General features: G+C 34.3%; 1 protein-coding gene across 8 annotated transcripts in view; it reads left to right on the top strand.

Annotated features, from left to right (window-relative positions):
* The window catches only part of Mipol1 (mirror-image polydactyly 1), a 268,040-nt gene that overhangs the window by 231,161 nt on the left and 13,836 nt on the right, over nt 1–23,043 (top strand). For all 8 annotated transcript variants that reach the window (XM_090345136.1, XM_090345140.1, XM_090345141.1 and 5 more), the window contains one exon: nt 7,860–8,090. In XM_090345136.1, the coding sequence (XP_090201262.1) occupies nt 7,860–8,090 (231 nt within the window). The remainder of the gene's footprint in view (nt 1–7,859; nt 8,091–23,043) is intronic.

Raw genomic sequence — 23,043 nt, 5'->3', positions numbered from 1 at the left:
CTTTTTTATGTTTGTGGGGTTTCTCCCAAACACTTTGCTTGAGCTCATTACATAGTGTGCACATGCATGTATGCATGTGTCTGTGTGGTTGCTCAATAAGTATCTAGTGAATGAATGATCCCTTAAAAAAAATATTTCACTACAAGCAAATGTTCACACAGCCACAAGGGGGGCCTCCAGTAGCACTTGTTTTCAGTATTCCAAGAAAACTACTGAATTCTGCATTGACACTCTAGCAAAACTTCAACATCCATTTAAAATCTTATTCTAGGATAGAGTAAGTCATTGAATTTTTGGGGGGATGTGGGGGTAGTTACTGGGATTTATATCCAGGTCCTTACACTTCCTAAGCTGGCACTCTTAACACTGAGTTCTAGCCCTTCATTTTTGCTGGATTTTTATTGGTGGTATGTGGTTTGCTTTCAGAAAGACTCCTGTTTCTGACTCTCATTGCTTAGTCTACCCTGTTAGACTTCCCTGTAGCTAGGATAACAGACATGCCATTGTTTCCAGCTCTTCATTTTAGAGTCGGTGGTCTCTCAGAATTTTTTTCTGATCGGGCTAACCTCAAACCTGATTTTAACAATCTTAACCTTACAGTTAGCCATAATTGAGCACTGCTGACTGACTTCAAAAATTTTTGTATGTACATGCTAGAATTAAGGCTTTGCACTGGAGATTGGCATACTGCCACTTGAGCCACAACTCCATTCTGGCTTTTTAATGGTTAATTGGAGATAAGAGTCTCATAGAATTTCCTGCCCAGGCTGACTTTCAACTGAAATCCCCAGAAGTCAAACACCTGAGTAGCTACATTATAGCGGTGTCACTGATGCCTAGCTTTATTGAAATTTTTTACGCTTAATACTTTTCTTGATTTCATTTGAATATTAGTTTATTACTCATAGTTTTCACAAAGTAACCAACCTGCCATTCACATTGGTTACTAAGTGTCCATAGCTTGCAGTCAATTGAAAAGATACAACTTATTTATTTGAACCTCAGGACCAAAAAACAAAAGACAAAGTTTATTTCTTTGTTTGTTTGTTTTCTGTAACCTACTATATATTCAGCACAGAAACATATGAGAGAATCACCTAACAGAATACCAAGTTTTATTTCTGGAGAAATTCATATGCAAAGTGAGATCTAAAAGAAGTAGGGCGACGGGGTCAGAGTTATACATGATGTGAAAGTTATTCATCTTATTAGAAGCTTAGGAATGAAAAAGCGAACAATGGAAATGAACTGGAGAGACATGCATCACTGTGTGTGTGTGTGTGTGTGTGTGTGTGTGTGTGTGTGTGTGTGTGTTTAAAGAATTTTAACTTTACCCCCCAATATGAGGATTTATTAAAGCAATTGAATCTGGGAGTAATAAATTATTATCAGGATGGGCACCAATGGCTTTTGTTTTTAATCCTAGCTACCCAGAATGCTGAGATTCAGAGGATTATTGTTCAAAGTCAGCCTGGACAAAAAAAAGTCTAAGAGACTTTATCTCCAACATAAACCAACAAAAAGCAAAGCTGTAGGTGTGGCTCACATTGTAGAATGCTATCAGAAAAAGCAGGCTGAGGGAATGCAAGGCACTGAGTTCAAATTTCAACATTGGAAAAAGAACTATCTGTAGTTTAGAAAACATAAGGGAAACAAGTGAGAAATTTTATTACAGTAATCCACTTAAGAATATAATAACTGATGTATTAGATAATTATAATGAAGATAATGAGAATAAGGCAGGAAAGAAATTGAAAATGCAAAATTCACTTAAGGGTAAGTAAAAAGATTGGGTTGTAATTTGACAGTATAGATATGAAGCATGGTGCATAGGTTTGAAGCTTAAGTGCTTGTGTAGGATATAATACCCAGGGAAAAGAAAGGACCCATTTGGAGAGAAGTGTAATATGAGACTGAGTTCAATTTTAACCATCAAGTTGTAGATATTTGTTGAATGGTTAAGATATCTTACAACTGGTTATGTAGATATGGTGCCCAGGACAGATATCTGATCTGGAGAGGAAGTAGCCAAAATATAGATGATTAAAGGTGATTAAAGTTAGATAGATAATTTGAGTTACACATGATTTGAGTTATGAGTGGATCAAGAGAGAATAAGTAGAAAGAGAATATGCCAACAATTTCATGCATTGAATAGAGGAAAAGAAGTCCCCAGTGGAAACTGAGAGGCATCAGGAAAAATAAGCATCAACCATAATCTGTCTTGAAAATCATGAAAAGTAAAAATGTTCATAAGGAATTGCCTTCCAATAAATAAAAGAGAAAGCTTTGCAAAATATCTTACTGGGGGCCGGGAGTTTGGCCTAGTGGTTAAGTGCTTGCCTAGCATGCATGAAGACCCAGTTTCGATTCCTCGGTACCACATATATAGAAAAAAGCTGGAAGTGGTGCTGAGGCTCAAGTGGTAGAGCTCTAGCCTTGAGAAAGTCCAAGGACAGTGCTCAGGCCCTGAGCTCAAGCCCAGGACTGGCCAAAAATATATATATATATATATCTTACTGGGGTAACAATGTTTAAAAGTAAATGTACTCATCTAGGTACCATTGGCTCACACCTGTAATCCTAGCTAGAGGCTGAGATCTGAAGATCTCAGTTCAAAGCGAGCCTGGGCACAAAAGTCTCTGAGATTCTTATCTCTGATTAACTACCAGAAAACTGGAAGTGGAGCTATGGCTCAAGTGGTAGAGTTCTAGCCTTGAGCTGAAGAGCTCAGGGGGAGCACCCAGGCCTAGAGTTCAAGCCCTACAACTGACAAAAAAAATAAAAATAATAAATGTACATATTACCTTACCTGTGTAACTGTAAGACCCCTTGTTCATCACCTTTACAACAAATTAAAAAACAAAAAATACCTTTAATTGAAGTTGAAAATGCAAAGGCTACAATCATAGAAAAGTTTATTCTAAATTAGGTGATTCCCAGCAAGGTACTAAAGAAATCAATCTTTTATACCAAATGGGAATATGTGGAAACTTTTGTAAGTCATAACCCCTGTTACATAACAACACAAAACAATGCCAGTGGTGACACTGATGAAAATGTATAGTGTACATAAGTGGATATGTCCACATTGATACCCCTTCTCATGTTTTTGTCCCCATTTTCCTCCCAGTCGTCTTGTTTTCCCCCTTCCCTATTTCAAATAAATAAATAAATAAATGTATATACAATACACCAGGTAACAAAGCCAGATACAGTAACCACATGATAATAATTTTAAATTTTTCATAGATAGTGTGTCTGCTCTGGGTAATTAAAAGATGAGTTGCAGAATTTTATTGTGTTCAGAGTTATTATATTACAATTTTTTATACTGTAATGTATTGTGTTGTGGTTATTTTAGTTGTATGAGGGTGTCTGACCAGAGAAAAGTTTTAATGGTAAATCTTGTTACCTTCTCTGTAAAAGTTCACCAGTAGCTCTTACTCATCTAAAGACCAAAATCTTTCTCATGTTCCAAAGGAATCCTAAATGACTTGATTCCAATCATTTCTCAATGGGCTCTTAACAATTTTCTAACTAGGCTTCATTTAATTCTTCCAACAACCTTGCTTTCACTTTAAGATTTTTGTTCATGTTCTTCTCCATTCTTAAAATATTCCTCCAGCCTTACTCTAGTTAATACCTAATTATATCTTTAAATCTCAACTCTTCCTTTGTAACATGTATTTTAATTTGAAACATTTAGTCAATACTTGTGTGTGCACACATGCGCGCATGTATGTGCATGAGTACTGGGGCTTGACCCAAGAGCCTGAGTGCTCACTAAATTTTTTTTATCAAGCCTGGTGCTCCTCCACTTGAGTCACAGCTCCACTTCCAGCTTCTTTTTTGCTGGTCCTGGGGTTTGAACTCAGGGCCTAGGTGCTGAGTCTGTGCCTATTTGTGCTCAAGATTAGCACTTTACTAGTAGAGCCATAGGCTTTTTGAGTAGCTTATTGGTGATAAGAATCTCCTGGGGACTTTTCTACCCTAGAATTACAAGCATGAGCCACTGCACCTGGCTCTTTTTTTTTTTTTTTTCAGAATGTATTTTGTTGACTCCACAGAAAAGAAGCACATACTGTTGTCTTTCTAACTCCCTTTAGTTTTATTTATTTAATTCAGTGAAGCAAAACAAATCTGCCTCTGGTTTAAGAAAGAGACTGTTATCTCTAAGTGAATAAAAGTTAAAAAACCTAAATTTGCTTCTCTCAATTTATGAAAGACCTGTAGAAGCAGGCAACTAATTTCCACAATTTATTTAAGTAGCTAAGTGTTGCATAATATATTAAAGTTAATTAAATAAATATGATTTCTTTTTAAATTTTTGTAGGTACAAATGCCTATTCTTGGATATGTATTATGTTACATGTTTTCATATATGTAGATCATCTCATTCCACTCTCATCAAACTATGTGATTTTTTTCTAAAGTTTTAGATTTGAAGAAATTCAGAGGATAAATCCTATTTCCTTGAATAATACAAAGTAAATGACAAGACTAAAATTTGAATCTCTATATTTTAGACACTGGGCTATATAATTGTTTGTCATGAAGGTCTATTCTTTGCCATAGAAGATGTTAAATAATAACGTTATTTGGGTTATGTAAAAATAAAAATGATTATTATAAAATGACCTCTGAGAGAATTATTTCTAATTTGGAACTATTTGTGTTTATTATGATACATATGCATTTTAATGTAAAACTCTCAAATTTAAATAAACAGCTTCTATTAAAAAAACATGATTGAGCAATTACTATAAAATATATGAAGCATGAACAAAAGAGCACTGTGTATTATAGGAGGTAAATGATTTCATGTAAGGACTTGAGTAATTCTTGATTGTGGTGACAAGAGAGGAAATCAGAAAAATAAGTAACAAAACTTGGAATCAGTGGAAAAGTACCAGTTCAAAGAATTAGCTGAATCCATGTGTGACAGACATTACAGGTGAGTTTGTAGAACAGGAAAGTGACATGTTGAGGAGAATATTAATATCTTCAAGATATATAAGAGATTCATAAACCTGAAAGTTCCTGGATACTTTAATTGGTTGAATCAGGGGGTCAAGAAAATAAGCAGGAAATAAATCAGGAAACACTGAAAAGACCAAATAAAAACCAATGATAGAAAGTATGTTACGTGCTACATACTGGAATAGTACTCACTGAAGGGCAATATCTAATTTGTCTTTCCATTGGACATTATGTGGTATACTGAATAAGAGATAAAATACAGTCTTAGTTAATATGAGTTATAAATATAATATGAAAATATTACTAAGCAAAATATTCAAGGTCTCCCTTTCTACATTAAGATGGAAATTTTCATTCGGATTATATAACTTAAAACCTAGAAACATGATTTAAAACCAATTATAGCACCTCATTTCCTTCCTTGCAATAACATGTTACCATCCCATAAGAATATTGTATTAGCCACACAACTAATTACATGCTTTGAACTTCTGAATGATTTAATGGTTCTTCTGCCATATTTATTTCTTCTTATTATAGCTTAAAGTGTATGTTATAATGTGCTATTTTAAGTATTATGGCATAATGCCATTGAGTTGTAATGCTGCTACTATGGAAAAAAATACAGATGAAAGTAAATGACTTTGGACGGAGGTTAAACGTAATGAGATTCCTTGAGAAAGCTAAGTGGGTCTCTAGTGTCAGTTTAAGGAAGATCAATATAAGGGAAAACAGCAATGAAGCAAAAAGCTCAATGGTTATAGATTTGTATGTTCTAAGAACATATTTTGCTATTTCACCATTCCTATAGGAAAATTTGCTTTGAAGTATAAACATTTTGATTTATTCAAGATCTTAGGGAATATGTTCTTATAAAATTAATATTAACTTTAAATTGACCATAAAACTAATAACTGACCTAAATCTGGCCTTGAAATTAGAAACTGTTTATTAGAACATTGGCTAGAGAAAGTGAGTTACAACATGAAAAAAATTTCAAATGTTAATTAGCATCAGTTCTAAAGAAGAAAACATTAAAGTCTATGAGGCAAACAGAGAAAACATTTTAAACAGGAAGAGTCATCAAGATATGTCTGTGAAAGCAGTGTTTACACTGAGACTTAGTGAGCAGAAGTTTATCAGGTGGAATCATGGAGGGAAAGGCAATACAAACAAATACTTGGGCAGGAAAAAGCTTGCTGTGCTTGAGAAACTGAATGAATGTCTGACTGAAAGGTGAGGTAGTAAAAAAGGTAGGCGGAGGCCTTTGTAGACTGCAAGTTCAGAGGAGTGTTCCAAATGCTGGGAGAAAGGCTGTGGGTTCTAATCCTGGAGCTGATAGAAGGATGGTATTAGTTAAATTACTTGCTTCTCTTTGTTTCAATTTCTTCATTTGCTAAAAAGGCAAAATATTGACAAGGCTTCTAGGGAAGATTGTCAGGTTTTAGTGAATTAAAATATGTAGCTTGTTATTTTTCATGATTTTTTTTGTCTAGGAGATGCTATTACAGGTTTTTAACTTCTTTAGAAAAAAATCACAATCACTCCAGCTACTGCTTTTCTGTTGCTGGAAATTAAAAGATACGAGATATTTGAATTATGAATAGCTTTTTGAGCTTCATAAAGGATGCAATCACATGTCCATCTGTATATCATTCTAATTTTAGATGTTGCATAAATGGGCCACAGTTGAGCAACTGTCTCTTTTCTTAGGGACTAATCTGAACTCCAAAATGATTTCTTTTGAAATTTTGTGTCCTTGTGTCATGTTCATTTCATTCTGAGTGACACCTACTCCAAATATAGAATACTCTAAAGGATTCTGGGTAACTTACAAAAAAGAAATATATAAACACTTTAGGTTGAACAATTACTTTTTTTAAAGTATCTAACTAGATAACTGGCCAGTGCCTAAGTTCATGGACTAGTTTTTCTGTAAGAATTATATTGCTTTATTTCACATTATCCCCCTGTGTTATAAAGTTCAATTGTTGTACTTCAAGTCTCCAATCGACATTTCCTTTGTATGCATATACTAGAATGATTTTATTTAATAAAAAAAGAACATCTCCTATGTGGATTTTAAATTTCCCTTATTAAATATTTATATTTTCAAAATGTCTTTATTTAATTGAGTGAGGTGCTCGGTGCCATTTCAAAATAACCTCAGGTGGTAGGTGTAATGACATATCAAAGATCTGACCTTTAGCATTTTAGGATTCTATTTGTCTGCATTTCCTTCTGCATTCATTTAGTGTTAATTTATATGCTATTTTTCATATGACTTAATGAGCAGTGTATTTAGCATAAGATTCATTAATCATAAAAATGTATCTGAATATATGCTATTTTTGTACAATCTCACTAGTGATTTTTAAGTTCACTTAAATCTCACTGTAAAAAAGTAGAAGACTGCATAGAAGGCTGATCAGTATTTGCACAAACCTCATTCATTCTCATTAAATGCTTAGCAGATGGACCTTGGATCTCCTAAACGGATACCTATTCCTTTCTCACTTATTTTTCAGTCAGCTTATTATATTCTTTTATTTACTTAGAGATACCTTATTTTCCAACTCTCTGCTATTCCTTTTAAAAGAAAATTGAATGTAATATTTACATTGATGTAATTAAATTATTATCTTGCAGCATCAGCATAGGTAATCAGTTGTCTGGGTACTTTTCAAAATATAACCAAATTTACAGAATAATGATCAATCACAATTATACGATATAAAAATGATTTTTTTTCATTTATGCATTGAAGTATCTTCATGTTGACTTTTAGAAATGGCCATTGTAATTGGAGATTTTTTTGTATTTTTCCAGTCAGTCTGCATTATTTATATTTAAATTATTTTTGTCTTTTTTCTCAGTTTGCACAACTCATTGTCTCAAGAAGAAAACCTGAAGGATCAGTTTAACCATACTCTCAGCACCTATGAAGAAGCTTTAAAAAACCGAGAAAACATGGTTCTCATCACTCAACAACACAATGAAGAACTGGCTACCCAACTGCAGCAATCTCGAGCAGAGCAAGCAAACATGGAATTACAGCTTCAGCATGCTGTAGAAGCCTCCCAGGTGGCCAATGAAAAAGTACAGAAGTAAGTAAATGAACTTGCCTTAGTTTTGAAAATATAAAACATAACAATGCAAAACTTTCAATTGGGAACTGTGTGAATTTATTGTTTTAAAAAGTATATTTAAGTGAAGTAAATTGGTTGTATTTAATTGTTGAGGGTCAAATAGTCATTTTCTAGCTGGGTTCAGTGGCTCAACCCTGTAATACTAGCTACTCAGAAGGCTGAGTTCTAAAGATAGAGGTTCAAAGCCAGCCCAGGCACTAAAAAAAATCCATGAGACTCTTATCTCCAATTAATCACTAGAAAACGGGAAGTGGAGCTGTGGCTCAGGGATAAGTCAGTAGCCTTGAGCTGAAGAGCTCAGGGACAGCGTCCAGGTCCAGAGTTCAGGGCCTATGACCAACAAAAAAAGTCATTTTCTTGGAAAATGATATTTTAGGACAGACTATTTTTATTTAGTAACAGATCTTCATCTGTCTAAGGCAGCTATACTGTTAGAATCACTCCACAAGCCCATACTAATAGTGGTAGTCAAAATTATTTGAAGGAGGAAGAGGCAGTCAAGTTATTACCAAGACGCATGGAGCTTCAATAAACTCCTGCTGGAATTGAGATCCTTGACCTACCAGTCTGAGACCTCTAGATGCATAAAATACTGTTCAGTGAAATTAATGTTCTTGTGTTGGTCTTTTGAAGTATTAAGTGCAGCTTTTCACAATGCAAATTTGTATTTGTTTATTTTGAATGGTCATGCATTTTACTAAAATTTAAATAATGCTGCATAATCATTCAGGGTTTTTTTTCATTGTTGTTGTGTTGTTGGGTTTTTTTTTGTTTGGTTTGGTTTTTTTGCCAGTCATGGAGCTAGAACTCTGGACCTGGGCATTGTCCTTGGGCTTTCTCAAGGATAGAGCTCTACCACTTGGGCCACAGCACCATTTCTGTCTTTTTCTGTGCATGTGGTACAGAGTAATCAAACCGGGTCTTGGTGCATGCTAGTCAAGCACTCTACCACTAGGCCAAACTCTCAGCCCCATTCAGTTCTTTAATAGCTAATAGAATGTTAACAACTAACCAAAGAAATTATTTGGTAATTTATGAAAATTGAGTATAGCAGAATTTTCCAAGGAAGCTTTAATATAATAAAACTTTAACTTTGGATATGCATTTGCAGGTAGTATTATATCATTCAGTTACCTAATTACATTCAGTTTCTAAGACATATATTTTTCCTTAATTTTTTTTTTTTAGTTTCACATATGAAGTAATTCTCTCTCCTTTTTTTTTTTCAGTCCTGGGCTTGGGCTCAGGGCCTGAGCTTTGTCCTTGGGTTTTCTCAAGGCTAGAGCTCTACCACTTGAGCCTCAGCACCACTTCTGGCTTTTTTCCATGTATGTGGTACCAAGGAATCAAACCTGGGTCTTCATGCATGCTAGGCAAGCACGCTACCACTAGGCCAAACTCCCAGCCCTGTATCCTCCTTTTTATTTGAAGATAATTCCTCACAACTGTCTCCCCTAACACCTCTGAAATATAAATTAGTAGTCTAAATTCAAGTGAATCTCTATTCAAGGCTATTTTAAGATAGTTTGGAGATTACATCTATTACAAGAATATCTTCAAACTTTTGATTGTAAATATATATATATATATATTTTAGGTTTGACAATTACCTTTATATTCCATCTGAAACTGAATCTACTTATTAACAAAGTATACTAACAGTCTAAGAAAAATATAATACATAAGTGGCTCAAATTTTATTGTAAATAGCAGTCTATAACTTTTTGACAGCATCTGATTTAGAACTATGTTGGTTCAAAATCTCCAAAAGATTAAAATGTGCATGTTTTCTTAGTCTTCATTTCTATACATCATAAAAATTGCCTAATACAATGGTTGTTAGAAAAAATTATATTTTCAAATCAGTTTTTGAAATTTCAACTTTTATTTCTTTTTTTTATTTTAGCTCTCATCAACTAGCTTGATCATTTGTTTAAAAAGAATTATGGGAGTTTTATGTGCTGTTATCTGCTTTAGTCCTGAGATACAAAACTTTTTCTCTCTACCCATTGACTAAAGCATACCATTTTCATAGAAAAGATTGACTTTAATAGTCAGTTTTGCCCAGTTCCTCTCACTAACACCCCCCCCTTCTCTTTTTGGAACTGGGATTAGATGACCAAGTTTTAATCCTGTTCTAGCCATTCACTTCCATCCAGTTCAATTTTAAAACCTAATATTTTAATAGTTGACAGAGACCATATACTATGCTAATTGTAGAATTTGTTACATTTTATTTTCTTTCAGTCAAAAAAGTTTTTAGTGTGTTCTGACACCTTTTCTTTTAACATACAGATATATTCCTGGAAAGAAAAGTTGTTCAGACTTACTATCCAGAAGCCGATATCTAAATATTTACAGAGTAAAAGTCAATGAATGCTAAACCTCATTCTGTCAGCTGTCATAAAATCTAAAATTCCACCAGTGAAAAGCCATTACTCGGGGTTAAACTCTATGTATTTCCATTCACTTTTGTTAATTTTATATACTTCTTTAAATTGAGTATGTTTTTTAAAGGATGGCACATTGTGATTTAGCCTTTCATTCTTTTACTAATACTCGATTTTGGAAAGAGGAGTTGGTAAAGAACATAGAAACCTGGAGAGAAAAACTGAATTTAGTAGTTTTGCCAAAGACAATCCCTAAACCTCATTTGTTAATGAAAAATCTGCTATACCTATTCATTAAATGGATATTTTTATCATCATTAGAAATTTGAAACTCAAAGATATTTTTGCTTCATTTTATTTCCCATGGACTGAAACAATAGTTCCAAAGATTTTTTTAATACATTTTTATACTCGGGATATTTTAACCATACACAGTTACTTAAAAATAGAAGTGATAGTCATGTTGATAAGGTTAAAAGTTCTTTGAGTGACCTGGGTCTTAACATTCATATAACTTTTATCACATAGCATCTGTATTATGTGCCAGATTTATAATGATAAGATCAAACTGCCTAACATTTGCATGAGATCTACTCATTTAAATTTTCACAGGGCAAGTAAAATATCAGAGTTCTGGATAAAGTTCATAGATTGTTTAATAATAAATTGACTTATGAAATATAGTATACTCTGAATCTTCTGAGAGAGCCTGATTGAATGCATAATAAAAACAAGTAAACCTGGCCTAGGGGTAGAGTGCTTGCCTAGCATTCATGACAACCCATGTTCAATTCCTCGGTATCACATATATAGAAAAGCCGGAAGTGGTACTGTGGCTCAAGAGGTAGAGCACTAGCCTTAAGGAACGCACAAGGATAGTGCTCAGGCCCTGAGTTCAGTCCCCAAGACTGGCCAAAAAAAAAAAAAAAACAAGTAAAGCTAACAACCTGCCTCTTAGCCAGTACTAATTTGAAGAAGTGGATGTTGCGAAAGAAATTGTGAACTGGATTTGAAATTTATTATTCTTCTTCTGGCCTCAAAAGGGGCATCTGTGAGGATGCCCTCTGGTTTGTGTGTGGAGAAGCCTTCCTTGGGCATTGTGTTGGATAGTGTCTGAGCAGCTTACATGTTCCTAGGGCATACCCTCAATTTCATCTGTATTAAGATTATTAATCCTGGATCTTAAAATTAAAAAAGGTTAAAAAATTAAAACAAAAAAATTATAAACTGGAGCCAGGCACAGTGGCTCACATCTGTAATCCTAGCTACTCAGGAGGCTGAGATCTGAAGATCTCAGTTCAAAGCCAACCATGGCACTAAAGACGATGAGACTGTCTCCAATTAACCATTAGAAAACCAGAAGTGGCACTGTGGCTCAAGGAATAGGACGGTAGCCTTGAGCTCAAGAGCTCAAGGACAGTGCCCAGGCCCAACAAATAAAAGAAAAAAAAAGAAATTATGAGTCGGGACCAGAGCATGACATAGTGGTAAAGATCTTGCTTAGCATGCATGAAGACCCAAGTTAGATTCCTTGGTACCAAGTACATAGAAAGAGCCAGAAGTGGTGCTAGGGCTCAAGTGGTAGAGCTCTAGCCCTGAGAAAGCCCAAGAACAGTGCTAAGGCCTTGAGTTCAAAGCCCCAGGACTGGCAATTAAAAAAAAAAGATAAGAAAAAAAATGTGAACCATGAATTGGGAATTCTCAGCCAGGTTTCCCTGCTGATATGTAAGAAATGTCTGTAGTTCCCCTCAAGTGTCACCAGTCACATACAGGTCTTTAGTGTAGAACAAATAAATGTACTTTCCACAGACTCAGAGGCTTAAACTGTTAGAAGGATGAATTATAAATCAAGATTATCTGGTATATTGTATATTTGTTTATTTGAAGTAGAGTAGGGAAGAAAGAAAACAAGATGATTGGGAGGGGGTGAGGGAGGAAAAAAGGGGACAAAAACATGAGAAGGGTTATCAAGGTTCCAGAAATAATGTACCCATTATTTGATGCATGTAACTATAACCCCTCTAAACATTATTCCAACAATAAAATACAATAAAGATAATAAGTAAGTAAATAAATTAGAATTGATAATTTTGGGTGCTGAGAATGAGAGCAGAACATTTCTGTTTCTCCTCAAAAGACTTCACTAGAGTCTTTAGTTTTATTTCTATCTTCAATAAGGAAAAATAATTATGTTAAAATATTCTTAAGTAGCTTAGTAAGAAAGGACTGAATTGTTTAATAATTACTTGAAATTGTCAATAAAATTATTTTCTTCATGTCAACTCTACCTGTGATATTTTTCCTGTAAATTCTTGCTTAGACTATAAGCTAATTCTAAGATGACATTAGGCCTACATGCGTACTCTAAATACTGTTATAATCACAGAATAAGTTCTGTAAATTCTAACTCCGCATAAAGTGTAATCAGTGTTAATGTTTAAAGGTGACTTTGATCCATTAATACTATTACTAAGGAGAGGACTTTCAAGTTTTAAGCTTTTCTGGAAATTGTTCTTCAGATGTGTTTGTAGCTGAACACCATAACTCACACCTGATATCCTAGCTACACAGGAAGATAAGATCTAAAGGACTGCAATTTGAGGACAGCCTTTACAGAAAAGTTCACTGTCCTCCCATCCCTAAAACAACCAGCAAATAGCCAGGATGGTGATATTACCCAAGTGATACAGCATCAGCTTAGCAAGCATAAGACCTGGAGTTTAAACCCCAGTCACCCCTTCAAAATAATTGTGTGTGCGTGTGTGTGTGTGTCTGTGTCTATGTCTGTGTGCATCTGTGTATGTGTCTGTGAGAGAGAGATTAAAATGTTTTATGAATTATGAGACGTAACTCAGTAAATAAGTTAGTTAATTAATTGCTAATAGTTTGTTTTCCAATGCCCTCTCCAATTAGTTTTATAAATACAAGTTTAATTAAGCACCTTCTAAATCTATATCCAATTACTTATAACTGCATTTTTATTTACATGTAGAAGATAGACTCTGATGATTCCTAAGCAATGGTTGTAAGATGTACAGCATCCAAATATGCTTATGTTTTTATTCTTAGACACAGCCATGCTTTTAAGGAATTTAATGTTCTGAGTTTTTGGATCATAAACATGTTTTTACATTATCTGGTTATATATTTAACCTATGAACTACAAATCTTTGACTTGATCAAGCAAATATGTGTTTTTTAATTATCAATTGTATTAAATGCATTATGTATTATGTAATGTATTATGTATTATGTAATGGATTGACTTTCTCTTTCAAGTCTTTTTTTTTACTTTGTTGATTATGGGGCTTGAACACAGAGCTGGGCAGTGTCCTTGACTCTCTGTGCTCAAGTCGAGTTCTCCACCACTTGAGCTGCAGTGCCATTTCCAGTTTTTGAGTGGTTAATTGAAGATAAGGGTCTTAAGGGAATTTTTCTGCCTGGGGTAGCTTCAAACTGTGATCTTCAGATCTCAGCCTCCTGAGTAGCTGGATTACAGGCATGAGCCACCCACACACAGTTCTTTCAAGTTCTTAAAATAGGTTTCTTTAGAACTACTTTTATTACCCACAAAGAGACCCGCCATATTTGGCATATAGTCGTATTCATTTATTGATAAAAAAAAAAAAACCCAAGGAGGCCTGGAGTATGGCCTAGTGGTAAAGTGCTCACTTAGCATGCATGAAGCTATGGGTTTGATTTCTTCATAGCACATACACAAAAAAAGCTGGAAGTGGTGCAGTGGTTCAAGTGGTACAGCGCTACCCTTGAGAAAGCTCAAGAACAGTGCCCAGGCCCTGAGTTCAAATCCCAGGACTGGGCACTTTCCTAACCAGGCAGTCCTCAAACCACAATTCTCAGATCTCAGATTGCTGAGCAGCTTGACATGTAATTTGGAAAATTCAGTTGAATCGTAGAGACAAAGCTTACCTGGATTCTAAGATCTTACAATTGACTGCTTCTTCCTAAAAGATCAAAGATCTATGTCCATTTAATCCTCAGTAAAATTATACAATAAATCCTTTGCTTCTTTCATTGTAACTGTGATGGTAAGATCAAATATTGCCATATATAATCTGTGTGTATATGTGTGTATGTGTACTGGTATAAAAACTTGAACTCAGGACCTTGAGCACTTGTGGCTTTCTTATTCATAACTGCCACTAGACAACTTGAACCACAGCTTTATTCTGGCATTTTTCTATAAAAGTCTCCCATACTTTTTTCCTAGGCTTACTTTGAGCTATGATCCTCTAGGTCTCATCTCCTAAGTAGCTAGGATAACAGGCATGAGTCATCAGTGCCTGTATAAACTTTACTTCTTTAACATTTACATTAGAAGAGGAAAAATGACAATGTTGTATGTGCAGCTGAAGAGTATCTTCTTTCTTCCTTATATTGTATATTCTTTGATATCTTGAGACATCCTCTTTAAATTAATCTGTATTCTTTGCTGAATAATGTATATTTTACATCAGTCTTACAAGTTCTCCACTGCTTACTCTCAGGCTTAATCTTTCCCTGAATGATGGGAGTAGCACAGTTCAAGAACAAGAATGAATCTCTGTATAATCACACTACAATGTGAGTGACCCTAAAACAGAGAACTGACCAGATACACATATGGGTTTTAGGAAGACTTTCTGATGCTCTTTTTTAACACAGCTGTGAGAAGAATGTGGCTAAGACCCAATAGTCATTCTTGAGGGGAGCTGGCAAAGGAAACCATGAGAGGAAGAGAATTTAACACATGGGTGTAAGAGAGTACGGCTTCATTGATGGGATCTGAGGAGAATGCCTAATGACCAGGAAGAATCAAACTTGGCAATGAAAATACAAAGCTCTTTTCATCAATTCACACACAGCGTCTAAAGCTGCAGATGGTCACCTTCAGCCTTGTCTGTTCAGTGTTGAGTTCTATAAAATGGCACTTTGGTGAATACTAATAGATCAAAACAAAGATTTAATATTGTAAAGATGTGGTGTTCATTTTTAACTGAGTATACAGGTCAATGTCTCAGAAAAGAATAAAAAGAGTACCTCTTATATGTGGGTAAAGCCTTTTTGTTATTTTTAAGCTTCAAAACTAAAAGACATCTTTAACATACAGATTGTGCTCTGTGGTGAATAGTGTACTTTATGAAAAAGAGCAAAAATAAGAGTGATATTTATGTTCATTGGTTACATTGCTTCTGTTTGAGGATTCCCAATTTATAATGTTTGTTAAAGTCATCCTTCAATATTTTCTTGATGCTCACTTGATAAGATAAATCTATGTTACTATTCTCCAGGATGAATCAGTCTAATTAAAAATTTAGGTCAAACAGTTTATATGTGAAATAGAGCTCTTTTTTGCTTATCTTTTCTGAAGATGTAAAAATTGTTTAGCACAAAAAAAAGCTTTTGATCTTTAGTTAATCCAGTCTTGATATTATATTTTTGCTACTTTTTATTTGATTTCTAAGATTTGGGAAATTAATTATAATTATTGACATTAAATAGTAATTCATTGTATCTTATTTTTTGTTTATGTAATCGACTATTAAATTGAATTAAATTTTTTACAAGTTTTATTGTTCATCTATAAAATTCTTAATTTAACCATAAACAATTGAAGCTTTTCCCAATATAAGCTTTAAAAGGTGAGCTTAACTCAATAATACTTCCTATTTTTGCTATTTGTGAAGTAAATATGGTTATGGCTGTATTTCTAATATTATCTTGCAAGTAGCTTCACATGCAATAAATTGACTCAGCAGAAGTAAAAGTGAATGTACTAACAAAACCCTTGATTGTCATTTGGTATGTATAAATCATTAAATTTCCTCTCAAGTTCCTCATCTGAAAGATGGAACTCATCTGTTGATCTCTCTATTTGAAAATATGGCTATAGGTCATGTACAGGTAGCTACCCAGAAGGCTAGAATCTGAGAGTGACAGTTTGAAGCCAATCTGAGCAAGAAAGTCTACTAGATTATTTCCAATTAAGTAACAAAAAACAGGCTAGAGGCATGATTCAAATGGTAGGTTGTAAGCCATGAAGGAAAAGCAAAGTAAGAGTGAGAACCTATAAGTTCAACTGCTAGTACGGGTACACACATTTTTTAAAAAGGAACACAACTATAAAATCAAATAAAATATACATATGCATAAGTGTTTTGCAAAGAATAATGGGCTTCATAAAAATAAATCTTTGAATGTGTTCTACCTACAATATACACATTTAATATCGTTTTTGGACCCAGATATAATAAAAATATTTTAGCCTTAAAAGACAATGGGGTATCTTTACATAGGAAAATGAAAGTTAGCTGGTTTAGCTGGAGCTCTACCACTTGAGCTCCACCTCCACCCAGGGTTTGTACTGATTGTTTTAGAGATGGAGTCACACAGAGTGTTCTGCATGAGCTAGCTTCCAATCATGGTCCTCAAGGTCATGATTAGCTAGGATGACAGGTCCACACCAGTGGTGCCTGGTTGATGTAGAACCTTTATCTAGGAGACTTCATCAACATTAGACATAGTCCTTTCTCTAGATAAAATTTTGGTACTTAATGTGGACTTGCTAATTAATTTCCTATTTTTGAACCATCGTAAGCACTGAGGGTTTTTTCATATCCCCTCTTATATTTTAACCTGAGATTAATGCCTACTGTATTTCCCACTAGTTACTTCCCACTAAATACTCTATAGGAAACAGACATAAGACACAGTTGGAGGAGAACTAGACTAATGATTTATCATCATTCAAAATGATAATCATAAATAAATCAACTTGTAGCTTACCAAGTTTTCCTAACATTATTTTCTATGAAATAATCATTTATATTTAGAAGTATAATGATATAGATCTGAACAATTATGGCTCTTCCTGCCCTGTAGAATTTAGTCTAGTGTTTAAGCTTACTGCTTCTTAAGTTTCCGGGTATATATGTTCAATACCTGTACAAATTTTGTCAACAATTACTTAGTCTTCACTACAATTCATTTTTCATGCACTAAGTAGATACGGTACCACATATGTCTTCAGGGGAGTCCTAACTATTTCCTAGACCCTAAATGTTGATTTGAAGTGGAGAATATGTGGTTTTTGTGAGTTGAAGTTAAATTGGGTAGAGAAATGTCTGTCACCATGCCAGCTTAATAAGTTGAATATTACTTTTACTTTGTAGGCCCATGGCTTAGTCTGAAATTTGAAGTTGCATTGATATATTATCTCTACTAGTCTCCCAAAGGATGATGTCAGGCTTTTGAATTAAACTTGAATAAGGTTGATTTGTATTCCCTGTTAATCAAAATTTGAAATGTTGACATTAGAAAATTTCATTCAGTGCTAATTATATATGACTTTTATGAAAGTTAGGAAGGAAAGAATCCTACATTTTAAAGTTTAGTATCAGCCTAAAGCCCTATGAAAACAATAGTGAGTAGCTTAATAAGCCATCTTAATAAGATACCTTAATAAAACTAACCAGTTATTCTAGCTTGCTGCATTTCACTTGACAGTATAAAAGTCAGTGACTTGCTTCCTCTGCCATTAATTGAAACTTTTCTAGGTTTAAAAATGATCAAAAAAACTTAGTAATGTTACACCACCATTTCTTAGCCCAGTTTGACTGATGAATCTCTTTCGTAGCAATACAGTATATAATTTATAAGTAGTGGGATTTTTGTTTTGTTTTGTTTTTTGTTTTGTATGGTATTGAACTCAGGGTTTGGGTGCTGTCCCTGTGCTTTTTTTTCTTAAATTTGGAATTTTACCAGTTGACCCACAGCTCCATTTCCTGGTTTTTTAGTTATTAATGATAAAAGTCTTTATATATGGTTTTTACACTGGTATAAGCAAAGAGCATAACTTGTATTTATAGTGTCATATGGTGATTGTTTTCCAGCTATGAAAGAAAATTCATAATTTATTAAATTTTATAACAGTATGTTAAATTTTATTTAGGGAACAAATATCAAAATTCAGCAATATGCTATGCATTATTAACTGCTTATGTGATGTTATTTGGAATTCTTAACATTTTGCTTTTACAAAGAGCGATTTAACAGAGGTTTCTCAGCCTTACTTTGCAAGACAATTCCCACAAATAGCACATTGAGGGCAATTCAGTGTTTACTCCAATATATGAGAAACAATTAAATATTATTCTAGTATTTTCTCTCCTTTGTCTTTTAAATAATAATTGCATAACAGGCTATGCCTTATTTGATCAAATAACAATTCATAGGTCTCATGAATATAATCTTAAGGTAAATGCAAGTTATATTTTTTGTCCTCATTTATATTTAACCTGAATATGATTTCTGCTTTCTTTGAGTGTCTAGTGGTTCACTAGGAATGGAAATTAAACCATTTACAGGTGATAATTTTTTTTAATTTTGCTAACAAATAATCAACTAAGAGGTTGAATCATGACCAAGCTCTGGCCTTGGCTTAAACCCCACTTTGCTTATATTTATACTCTCAGAAGTCTTCAAAGATTAAATTTTAAAAGAAAAAAAAGCAGTTAATGGTAACTTTATTCTTTTGCTTCAAAAATAGGACACACACCAAACATTATCATCTTTGACCATAGGATCTCGTGTGCATTTAAAATTAGTCTTCAGATACAGTCGTATATTTTTGACTAAGTTTGACCAAAGACTGTCCTGTTATGTAGCTGAGATTAAAGGTGAAAAACACCATGCACCGCTGATTCATTGAGACAGAATCTCACCTGCTGGCCTAGAATGGTGATCATCCTGAGTAGCTAGGGTTATAAGCATGTACCACCATATCTGCCCAATTTTTACACATTTTAAATTACATGTTGTTTGAAAATGCTTATTTATAATATTCAAAAACATAGTTTAAAATATTTTATTACTTATTACCCTACCTAAGAAGTCCACAAGTTCATATGAAAGTTAATTAAATTACGTGAATATGTTAATATATGTCATAAATTACCTGAATATGCTAATATATGTCATAAATTACTGCAGGAAAGGAATCTTTTGCTTGTAAAATATGGGCTGTATGCTATTAAATATAAAAGATCTTTTTACATATCTTCAAATTAAAAATCATTTCCAAAGGAAGTATAATGCAGAGTAATTGGCTCTATGCCTTTAAATTGTTGAGTAAATATTTTCTCATCATGGACAAAGTATAACTTTAAACCTAATTACTTTTGTTGGTCAATTTACTAATACTTTTGCTAGTCCAGTTTGCACCATTTTCCTTTCTCATGCCAGCATTCTGGTTTTGTCTGAAATATGATGTGATACTAACTTCCAAGCTGGCTTTTCTAGTTTACTGAGTCTGCTTGGTATATTCAGTAACTGATAAATCAATATAGCCTAATGTAATATACAAACTTTCATCTCTATGAAGCAGTTATAAGCAAAGTGTAACTGAACCCATGAGTCCAAAAACAGTATGTTGTGATTACATTGACTCTGAAAACATTTGTCTTTCATAGAATACATCGTTTATCATGTAGTGTAAATTGGTTGGAGTACTGCTCATAGCTTTTTGAATAATGAATCCAGTGAGAATGTTTATTTACTAGGAATACATCTTAAGTAGTTATTCTGGAGAGCTACTTATTAGTGGCAAAATGATACATATGTATCATATTTCTTATTTGGGATCTGGAAATTGGACCTGTTAATAAAACGTTTATCCTTAGTAATCAAATTTTATATGCTTTTATTATCTTTTGTCTCATATTATGAAAACTCAAATGTTCTTTAAAACTAAAAAATAGTGTCAGAAGTGTGGTCTAGTAGTACAGTGCTTGCCTAGATTCGATTCCTCAGAACTACATACACAGAAAAAGTTGGAACTAGTGCTGTGGCTCAAGTGGTAGAGCACTAGCCTTAAGGGAAAGCCCAAGGACAGTGTTCAGGCCCTGAGTTCAAGCCCCAGGACTGGCAAAAAAAGTTAAAAAATAACTTTAAAATAGTAAGTAAAAACTTTAAAACAATGAACTCTACTGGTTAAGTTAAAAGTAGATAAAATGAATGCATCCAAGATTCCCTGTAACAGACATATCATTTGCTAGTTGTCAGTAGTATGTTTTTTGTTGTTGTTTTGTTTTCTTTTGTTTTTTCTTTGTTGTATTTTGCTTGTAGTGTCATGGATTGAACCCAGGGCCTTTCACGCTCTAGGACAAGAGCCCTAGAACTGAACTACAGCCCCAGGCTGTAGTTCAACAATACTTTCTTTTTCTTTCTTTCCTTCGTTTTCTTTCTTTCTTTCTTCCTTCCTTCCTTCCTTCCTTCCTTCATTCCCCCCTTCGTTCCTTCACTTCTTTCTTTCTGCCTTCCCTCCTTCCTTCCCTGTTCTTTCCTTCCTTCCTTTCTTCCTTCCCTCCTTCCTTCATCTCTTCCTTCATTCCCTCTTGCCCTCCCTTCCTCCCTTCTTCCTTCCTTCGTTTCTCCTTCCTTTCTTCCTTTTTTCCTTCCCTCCTTCCATTCATTCCTTCTTTTTTTTTGTTTACAGTGCTAGAGATTGAACTGACGACTTCTTGCATGCTAGACACTCTAGTGATCTATATCCCCATTTTAAAATAATTCCAGCTATTAAAAAGAGAAACAAGTTTCATTTGAATTTGATGAAGTCTTAAATAGCTAACTCATCCACCTACCTAATTAATTAATGAGGCCACACTTTCGAAGCTATGTATCAGCTTCCTAGAGAGTATAACAGGGAGATTCCGTTTATATTTAGGGAAGGGGGAAGGGTTGCTTTAGGTTTGTTTGTTTTTTCTTAAATTGTGCTCAGTGGCATTAGTAGGATTAGCTGGGAGCAAAGGCTTTCCATGTGGAAGTCAAAAACAATCTTGGTACAAAATATTTAATATATGTTTTACATATGGAACAAATGTAAAAATCTGACAGAGTTGTAAAACTAAAACTCATTCCTGGCACAATGGTTCCATAAAACTTTTGAGCTCAACATTGGTAGTTCACACCTGTAATGTTAGCTACTCAGGAGGCTGAGATCTAAGGATCGAAGTTTGTAGCCAGCTTGGGCAGGAAAGCCTGTAAGACCCTTTTCTCCAATTAATCACAGAAGCAAGTGGTAATGTGGCTCACGTGGTAGAGTTCTATCCTTGTGAAAAGGAAGCTTTTTTACTTTTCTTTTGTTGCTTTTTCTTTTGTTGTTACTGCTTTTGTGACCAAACTGGAACTTGAATTCAAGGCTCATGCTCTTCCTAAGGCTGGCACACTACCACTTAAGCTACAGCTCTGCTTTCAACTTTTTGGTGTTTAATTGGACATAGGCGTCAACAGACTTTCCTATCTAGACTGGTTTCAAACCACAATCCCTCAGACCTCAGCCTCCTGAGTAATTAGAATTACAAATATAAGCTACCAGGGGCCAGTTTAAATGCTGCTTTATTGCCTTGGTGATTTAGTAACTGTATGGAAAAGGCCATGTTTATTATCAGAGATATTTCAGAATGGGGAACTTTATATTTCAGTATTTTTCCAAAGTTTATCAGTTGTTCAATTTTTTCCAGAATCTCACAAGTCTGGTTTTTTTATTTCTTTTTTTAGTGACATGAATAACCACCTATTAGTTGGATTAAGTAAAAAGGAAATGTTGTGAAAGAAAGATTTGTTACTTTCTCTACAAAAGATGCACTTTATAATCACTTATACTAGTTAATAAATTTTATATATAATGCTGGAAATGTCATTTTTTCTCTTTTCACTTTTGAAAAAATTATTGTTATTAGAAAGGCGATGTACAGAGGAGTTAGAGTTACATAAGTCAGGTAAAGAGTACATTTCTAAATGTAGAGCTCTCCTATGACCCAGGAATCCCACTCCTGGGCATTTACCCAAATGTCCAGAAACAAGGCCACACTAAAGCTACCAGCACAACCATGTACATTCCAACATTATTTACCATAGCCAAGATATGGAACCCAGATGCCCAGATGAGGGAATGAATCAAGAAGATGTGGTATATATACATAATGGGATTCTATGCTGCCATCAGAATGACATTGCTCCATTTGGAAAGAAATGGAAAAGTTTGGGGATAAAACCATATTAAGTCCCAAAGGAACACAGGCTCCATCATTTCCCTCATTTGTAATAATTAGTATGCATCTACAGTTTTTCCTATCAGGGATCACAATAGTTCAAAAGCTATGTAATATGACTGTACAGGATGAAGTTAAGTGAAATAGACTCCAGGATAGGGAAAATAGATTTATCCTTGTAGTTGTTTTTTTGTTTTTTTGTTTGTTTTTTTGCCAGTTCTGGGCTTGAGCTCATGGCCTGAGCCCTGTCCTTGGACTTTCTCAAGGCTAGAGCTCTACCACTTGAGCCTCAGCACCACTTACAGCTTTTTTGTTTTTTTCTATGCATGTGGTACCAAGGAATCGAACCCCAGTCTTCGTGCATGCCAGACAAGCACTCTACCACTAGGCCAAACTCCCAGCTTGTGGTTGTTTTTAATGTACTGTGTGAAGGGTTTTTTTGGTTTTGTTTTTGGATTTTGGGAGGTGGAG

The sequence above is a fragment of the Megascapheus bottae genome, chromosome 14 (genome assembly GCF_031878675.1).
Source record: "Megascapheus bottae isolate mThoBot1 chromosome 14, mThoBot2.hap1, whole genome shotgun sequence".
Classification (NCBI taxonomy): domain Eukaryota; kingdom Metazoa; phylum Chordata; class Mammalia; order Rodentia; family Geomyidae; genus Megascapheus; species Megascapheus bottae.
Note: the sequence above shows the minus strand (reverse complement) of the source record. Positions and strands in the feature narration are given on the sequence as shown.